This window comes from Salvelinus sp. IW2-2015, linkage group LG4q.1:29 (genome assembly GCF_002910315.2).
Source record: "Salvelinus sp. IW2-2015 linkage group LG4q.1:29, ASM291031v2, whole genome shotgun sequence".
Classification (NCBI taxonomy): Eukaryota; Metazoa; Chordata; class Actinopteri; order Salmoniformes; family Salmonidae; genus Salvelinus; species Salvelinus sp. IW2-2015.
In genome coordinates, this window is record NC_036842.1 from 86,252,219 (window position 1) to 86,260,935 (window position 8,717).

General features: G+C 45.7%; 1 protein-coding gene across 1 annotated transcript in view; it reads left to right on the top strand.

Moving 5' to 3' along the window:
• Positions 1–8,717, top strand: part of LOC111961045 (cortactin-binding protein 2-like) — a 112,215-nt gene that overhangs the window by 85,675 nt on the left and 17,823 nt on the right. The window contains 1 exon segment of the mRNA XM_070443221.1: positions 1,791–2,018. Within this exon segment, the coding sequence (XP_070299322.1) occupies positions 1,791–2,018 (228 nt within the window).

An 8,717-nucleotide genomic window follows, 5' to 3' on the forward strand; every position in this document is an offset into this window, starting at 1 on the left:
CAACTGGATCCTGGACTTCCTGACGGGCCCGCCTCCAGGGGGTAAGGGGTAGGTAACAACACATCGCCACACCACTGATCCTCAGGGGTGCATGCTCAGTCCCCTCCTGTACTCCCTGTTCACTCATGACTGCATGGCCAGGCACAACTCCAACACCATCATTAAGTTTGCMGATGACACAACAGTGGTAGGCCTGATCACCAACAACGATGASACAGCCTATAGGGAGGAGGTCAGAGACCWGGCCYTGTGGTGCCAGGACAACAACCTCTCTCTCCCTCAACGTGATAAAGACAAAGGAGACGATTGTGGACTACAGGAAAAGGAGGACCGCGAACGCCCCCATTCTCATCGACGGGGCTGTAGTGGAGCAGGTTGAGAGCTTCAAGTTCCTTGGTGTCCACATCACCAACAAACMATCATGGTCAAAGCACACCAAGATAGTCGTGAAGAGGGCACGACAAAACCTATTCCCCCTCAGGAGACTGAAAAGATTTGGCATGGGACCTCAGATCCTCAAAAAGTTCTACAGCTGCACCATCGAGAGCATCCTGACTGGTTGCATTACTGCCTGGTATGGCAACTGCTCGGCCTCTGACCGCAAGGCACTACAGAGGGTAGTGCATACGGCCCAGTACATCACTGGGGCTAAGCTTCCTGCCATCCAGGACCTCTATKCCAGGCGGTGTCAGAGGAAGGCTCTAAAAATMGTCAAAGGCTCCAGTCACCCTAGTCATAGACTGTTCTCTCTGCTACCGCACGGCAAGCGGTACCGGAGCTCCAAGTCTAGGTCCAAAAGGCTTCTTAACAGCTTTTACCCCTAAACCATAAGACTCCTGAACAGCTAATCAAATGGCTACCCAGACTATTTGCATTGCCCCCCCCTCTCTTTACGCTGCTGCTATTCTCTGTTTTTTTTATGCATAGTCACTTTAACTCTGCCTACATGTACATTACTGTTCTAAAGTTTGTGGTCACTTAGAAATGTCATTGTTTTTGAAAGAGAAGCACATTTTTTGTCCATTAAAATAACATCAAATTGAACAGAAATACAGTGTAGACATTGTTAATGTTATAAATGACTATTGTAGCTTGGAATATCTACATAGGCGTACAGAGGCCTATTATCAGCAACCGTCACTCCTGTGTTCCAATGGCACGTTGTGTTAGCTAATCCAAGTGTATCATTTTAAAAGGCTAATTGATCATTAGAAAACTKTTTTGCAATTATAGCAGCTTCATTAAATAGTACCCTCAAAACACCAGTCTCAACGTRAACAGTGAAGAGGTGACTCCGGGATYCTGGCCTTCTAGGCAGAGTTCCTCTGTCCAGTGTCTGTGTTCTTTTGTCCATCTTAATCTTTTATTTTTATTGGCCAGTCTGAGATATGGCTTTTTAATTGCAACTCTGCCTAGAAGGCCAGCATCCCGGAGTCATCTCTTCACTTTTGATGTTGAGATTGGTGTTTTGTGGGTACTATTTAATGAAGCTGCCAGTTGAGGATTTGTGAGGAATCTGTTTCTCAAACTAGACACTAATGTACTTGTCCTCTTGCTCCGTTGTGCACCAGGGCCTCCCACTCCTCTTTCTATTTTAGTTATAGCCAGTTTGTGCTGTTCTGTGAAGGGAGTAATACACAGCGTTGTACGAGATCTTCAGTTTGATCTTCTCTCTCTCTCTCTCTCTCTCTATATATATATATATATATGAACATGACCAACACTCTTGGTCAGTGATTGATGTGATTATTTTCAAATGTAACTTTGTGTCTCCCTCTATCTCTCCGTAGGCGCGACGTAAGGATGTGTTCCTCCAGGAGCGTTARGGCCACTTCAGTCTGACGGACCCCTTCCTGGCCCTGCAGAGGGACTTTGACTGTGTCCCCGGGGGGGACAAAGAACACCGGCCAGTTGGCTCCAGCCCCATCTCAGTCCTGGAGGCAGTCATGGCGCACTGCAGGAAGATGCAGGAGAGGATGTCAGCACAGCTGGCTGCTGCCGAGAGCAGGCAGAAGAGGGTATACGATGCTATGATACAATATGATGTTACGATATGATGACATGCAGACCTGCCGAGATTGCAGACTAGCAAACTCGTTAACTTACAGTATATCGACTTCAAGTTAACACTGCATAACTGTATATTATGCAGACACCAAAGTGCACACCTACGTGCACTTTACACATTGATTATTTTGTGTGTTTACTAGTTTGTGTGTGTGAATGAGATGTGTTTGAAGGACTTCCACACTTGGCTCATGTTCTGCGTGTGTGTGTTTGTGTCTGTGTGTGTATAAGAGAGATAATGTATGCATCTAAAAGAGAGACAGTGTATATATATTAGGGTTGGGCGATATCAACCTTTGTCCTATCGTGATTATGTACCCATAAAACATTGGGATATACGATGCTGTAGGCTATATAACATATTTATACTATGTGTGGGTCTAAATCTATGACGTTAAAAGGCCTATTTACTCTGTTCCATCTGACTGCGCAATCCACTGTCTCATCAGCCCAGCCAGGTACTTTATAAACKAAATCTTCACTATAAAAAGCATCTTGACATTATCTCACATTTCTTTTAGATTAACATTTAGTTTTCAACAGCGAAGATTCGTATATACCTTGCTTTCTGTATCTCCAACATTTGCAATATTGTTTCAATACTCAAATTCGATCTCCAGCGGTCGCATAGTAATGAACGCGTCAGGAGCCGGGATGAGACAAAGAGGCAGGCAACTTTTCTCAGCCAGTCGAAATCATGAATCAGCATAATTTTTATGGATATATACAAAGAAATATCAATAGAAAACAGTCCAAATGAAACGAAGTGCAGCTAGTTTGCAGTCTTTCCAGCTTCAGTTTGAAGTTATTGTGTTATCTGTGTTGTTGGCTAGCTCTTCTGAACAACAGTGTCCTGACGAGAGAGCACATTTTCTATGCCAGGTGAAATCATTAGCTCAATGTTATGGATGTATCCAAATAAATGTCACTAGAAAACAGCTTAAACAAATGTAAATGCAGATACTTTGTTGTAATTCTGGCTGCACTGTTTGACGTGACTGTAAATTAGCCGTAGTTGGCTAGCTAGCAAACAAGGGATAAGAACGTTTCCAGCCAGTATGGCAATAGAACATTTAGAACAAACAAATCGATACAGAACAAGAAGACTTAATGACTGGGTCGCGTCTCTGGAAACAGAACCGATAGAACAAACGACCAGCCGGTTTGGGAAGCAACCCTAGATTTGTGTCGGGACTATATCTTGTGGAAGGATGAAATAGTATAAATAAATTAATCAAAATAACGTTTTTATTTTTATTTTTTAATTAAAATGATTTGAATATGTTGGTAACCTGTTGTATAAAAGTGATAATGCCCTCGAAGCCGGTGTTTGAAGGATATGTTGGCACGGTTTGCAGGCCTTCACCTTCTCATCTCGGGCCTAACAACACCTGTACCAATATGTGACCGACCCGTTCGATTCGTTGTTATGTAGCAGAATTTACCAGCTACGTCTGTCAACAGCTGTCGTGTCGCAGTGACATCATGAACATTTTAATGAAATGGATACTTGCATAGTGGAGTCTTGTTAAGACATGTAGCTAGCTAGCTAAACAATGAACCATAATCCCAACTCATGACGTTACTACCCTGCATGAATCTGCAGGTAGCTAACCATCCAGGGTCAATGTTAGCTAGCTAACATTAGGCTAATGACTAGCAAAGCAAATGGCTCTGAAATACAAATAATATTACTACACAGCTCATACAGTACACATAACGTTAGCTAGTTACCTAGCTAACAGTACACATTAACTTGAAATTTAAAATGTCTTTCTGACAAAATTAGAAATGTGTAATATCTGAAAATGTAGCAAGCTGGACTATCTTACCCGTATACATGGCTGGACGCTTCTGTCCAGCCATGGGGAATGCTGGAGGGAATGTTGGCAGCGAGACTAAGGGTTGAGTTTGCCTATTATAAACTTGTCAACAATATTGATCTGTTTATGAGTATATGGGGTATTCAGAGGCTGTTGTGTTTAGTTACTGTGAAGGAGGAATTGGAGTTTGTGTTTTATTTGATGTGTACTATGGTTTTGTATGAGTATTTATTGTGTGGTGGGCTCCAGACCCAATAAAGATTATTTAAAACTCAAACTCTCTCTCTCCTCTCTCTCTCTCTCTGTCTCTCGCTCTCTCTTACTCTCTCTCGTCTCGCTCTCTCCTCTCTCGCTTCTCGTCTCCGTTACTCTCTCGCTTCTCTCTCTCTTCTCTCTCTTACTCTCTCTCCTTCTCTCTCTCTCTCTGCTTCTCTATATCTCTCTTCTCTCTCTTCTCTCTCTTCTCTATATTCTCTCTCTCTCTCTCTCTCTCTCTCTCTCCTTCTCTCTCTCTCTCTCTCTCTCTCTCTCTCTCCTCCTCCTCTCTCTCTCTCTCTCTCTCTCTCTCTCTCTTTCTCTATTCCAGGAGAGGTAGTGGTTGAGGGATGGAGTGGGCGAGGGTGCATGTACGAGAGGTTGGCAGGGTGAATGAGGGAGTGTGAGTGGGAGGGGGGGATATTTAAGTGTGTGTGCCGCTTTTGTCTCTATGTGGTTCATGCTTGCGTGTAAGAATGTGTGTTCCAAGGTTATTATAGTAAACTYAAACAYAAATGAAAACAAATTATGAAAAAAGAGTAGTAAACTGAAATACAATAATTAACAGACCTGTTTGAAAAACTAAAACTATTATCTTTGACTCCAAAACTAGCTAAAGTCAAATATAAACCAMCATGAATTATGTTCAGCGTTTTGAGGGTTTTCAAGCTACTGAAGCTGGTGGATAAATATGACCAGTAGATGGCGATGTTTCAAATAGGCCTAGCTTGTGCATCACTATCATTAGCCTTCACTAGCTAACAGGGGAAAAAATCATCTAGGTATTTAAATTCATTCRATTTTTTTAAACAAKATTTAAAAAGCATTGGATTGGTGTAAACATGGGRGAGAGAGAGTTTCCTTCTGTAACGAAGTTAAGAACGTTAATGTCACTCCACAGCTAACTAGAAATTTTAGCTATTTTTCTATWGGTCAAACYGTTGGGWGGTCACYTGTGTCTGCGAGCAGAGAATCACTGGTTCGAGCACCGTATGGGGACAGGGACAGTGGAGGAAGCTGCACTGTTAGCAMCACACTGACGTCCGTTTCACTGGTGCTGTGACTCGGWTCGACAGTTCAGCTCAGRTCAACGGCTYGGGTCACTCACTGTGTAGTTAGTTTAAAAGGGGTGAGTGTAACGGACTTAAGAATGTACTGTAAGCTCACTCCACAGCTAACTTGAAATGTCACTGATGGAGCTATTGAATTAGGTATTTCTTGAAAGCTCAAACAGTTGGTATGTTGTCAAGTAGGGCAGTCACATGTGTTTGCAAGCAGAGGATCACTGGTTTGCGCCCGGTACGGGGACAGTGGAGGAAGCTACACTGACATCCGTTTCACTTCTGTATGTTTTGCACCAATCTCTACTTTATAATTTAAACCTAAACTATGACATGACCCATCACCTTATGTATTACTGCCCCACAGTTGCAAAGTGACTTCCCCAAAAAATACACACAAATATATTCTACACAAATGGCTCCTAGCCTCCCATGAATGCTTTCTGTCTCTAACACTAAAACTAAAATTAAATCATATAAAAACGAAATATAYATGTTTTTTTATACAACTTAAACAAAATAAAAAAATATGCAAATCAGGTCTGAAAAATAACTGAAACTAAACTGAATTGTTTTTTTAATCCCCAAATGAATAGAAATACAAGTGAATATAAAAACATCAAACTATAATAACCTTGGTGTCATCCATGCAACTGTAGCTGCAGCCTCGTGTTGTTGATTAAACCACCCCAAGCTCTCCTTGTCCTGTCTCCTGAACCTATCCACCAGTCACAGAGCCTGCTCCTGAACCCTTCCACCAGTCACAGAGCCAGCTCCTAACCCTTCCACCAGTCACAGAGCCTGCTTCCTAAACCCTTCCACCAGTCACAGAACTGCTCTGAACCTTCCACCAGTCACAGAGCCTGCTCCTAAACCCTCCACCAGTCACAGAGCCGCTCCTGAACCCTTCCACCAGTCACAGAGCCAGCTCCTGAACCCTTCCACCAGTCACAGACTGCTCCTAAACCCTTCCACTCCATAAGAGCCTGCTCCTAAACCCTTCACCAGTCACAGAGCCCAGCTCCTGAAACCTTCCACCCAGTCACACAGAGCCAGCTCCTGAAACCTTCCACCAGTCACAGAGCCAGCTCCTAAACCCTTCCACAGTCACAGAGCCAGCTCGTAAAACCCTTCCACCAGTCACAGAGCCAGCTCGCTAAACCCTTCCACCAGTCACAGAGCCAGCTCCTGAACCCTTCCACCAGTCACAGAGCCAGCTCCTGAAACCTTCCACCCAGTCGAGCCTAACGAGCAGCTCTCCTGAACCTTCCACCAGTCACAGAGCCTGCTCCTGAACCCTTCCACCAGTCACAGAGCCCAGCTCCTGAATCCTTCCACCAGTCACAGAGCCTGCCTCTTTAACCCTTCCACCAGTCACAGACCCTTTCCACCAGTCACAGAGCCAGCTCCTGAAACCTTCACCAGTCACAGAGCCAGCTCCTAAACCCTTCCACCAGTCACAGAGCCAGCTCGTAAACCCTTCCACCAGTCACAGAGCCAGCTCCTGAACCCTTCCACCAGTCACAGAGCCTGCTCCTTAAACCCTTCCACAGTCCACAGGCACCTTCCTCCAAGTCACAGAGCCAGCTCCTGAACCTTCCACCAGTCACAGAGCCTGCTCCTAAACCTCTCCACCAGTCACAGAGCCAGCTCCTGAATCCTTCCACCAGTCACAGAGCCAGCTCCTGAACCCTCACCAGTCACAGAGCCAGCTCCTGAACCCTTCCACCAGTCACAGAGCCAGCTCCTGAAACCTTCCACCAGTCACAGAGCCAGCTCCTAAACACTTCCACCAGTCACAGAGCCAGCTCCTAACCCTTACCAGTCACAGAGCCAGCTCCTGAACCCTTCCACCAGTCACAGAGCCTGCTCCTAAACCCTTCACCAGTCACAGAGCCAGCTCCTGAACCCTTCCACCAGTCACAGAGCCTGCTCTTAACCCTTCCACCAGTCACAGAGCCTGCTCTTAAACCCTTTCACCAGTCACAAGAGCCAGCTCCTGAACCCTTCCACCAGTCACAGAGCCTGCTCCTAAACCCTTCCACCAGTCACAGAGCCTGCTCCTAAACCCTTCCACCAGTCACAGAGCCAGCTCCTAAACCCTTCCACCAGTCACAGAGCCAGCTCCTAAACCCTTCCACCAGTCACAGAGCCTGCTCCTAAACCCTTCCACCAGTCACAGAGCCTGCTCCTAAACCCTTCCACCAGTCACAGAGCCAGCTCCTAAACCCTTCCACCAGTCACAGAGCCGCTCCTAACCCTTCCACCAGTCACAAGCCTGCTCCTAAACCCTTTCCACCAGTTCACAGAGCCTGCTCCTAAACCCTTCCACCAGTCACAGAGCCAGCTCCTAAACCCTTCCACCCAGTCACAGAGCCTGCTCCTTAAACCCTTCCACCAGTCACAGAGCCTGCTCCTAACCCTTCCACCAGTCACAGAGCCAGCTCCTGAACCCTTCCACCAGTCACAGAGCCAGCTCCTGAACCTCACCAGTCACAGAGCCAGCAGATCCAGAGACTCTCTCCAACTGGGCTTGTCTGGCCGCAGAGACACCTCTGTTAGCCAGCACTCACTGTGTGCTTCAGATAAGCACTGAGACACACAGCTGGCCAGCCAGGCCAATACTGGACAATAGCCAGGGGAGGAGGAGGAGAGAGAAGGATAGAGGAGGAAAGAATGGGAGAATGAGGGCGGTAGAGGAAGAGTGGGAGGCAAAGGAGGAGTATTGGCACAGGGATCCTGTTCCAATACTAATTCTGTTCCAAACCGTTTTGCTACAGTGTGTCCTACTGAACATGAACCAGCCATTGACACAATAAAAGCTGCTACCGCTCCATTGTGATCCAGTGTCACTACAGCAGCACAGCATGGAGTCTAAAACACTAAAATCTCTTGGCTAATTTTCTCCATTACCTCCCTGCTTGCCCCCCAGTAGGAACTGATTACCCCAGCCCCTTCTCCATCCCTCCCTCCCTCTCTCTCTCCAACCCCCCTCACCTTCCTCTCCCTCATTCCCTCCCTTCCACTCCTGGAATAAATCACCAACGTACCATCGTTGTTATGGTGACCGGTCCTTTGCTTGCATGGTTGTAGCTAGCTATTACATCCGCCACACACCAGAACATGACAACAACACGAGAGATATGAAACAAATCGTTATCGCTGGCCCTTGAATAATAACATACTGTGACATAACATGAACAAAGCCATTTGAGTTGTATAGCTCAAGTCTTGGTTGCTAGACTGCAGAACAAAGCCAACGTTTTATTCTATACTATGTTTATGCATGTTTCTGTGAGTAAGTTTCTTGGAGTATTGATGTGTTTTAAAGCCATGTATGTAATACGTTTTGGTGGACGCAGCCTTTTAGGCTGTGTACTGGCATAATGAAGGCCCTGCATCATGGATGAATCATGAAGAACAGGGTAGAGTTCAATCCATGAGGTGGCACACGTGATGCTGGTGAGGTGTACATTAATTATTGGTGAGGTGTACACATGATGTTGGTGAG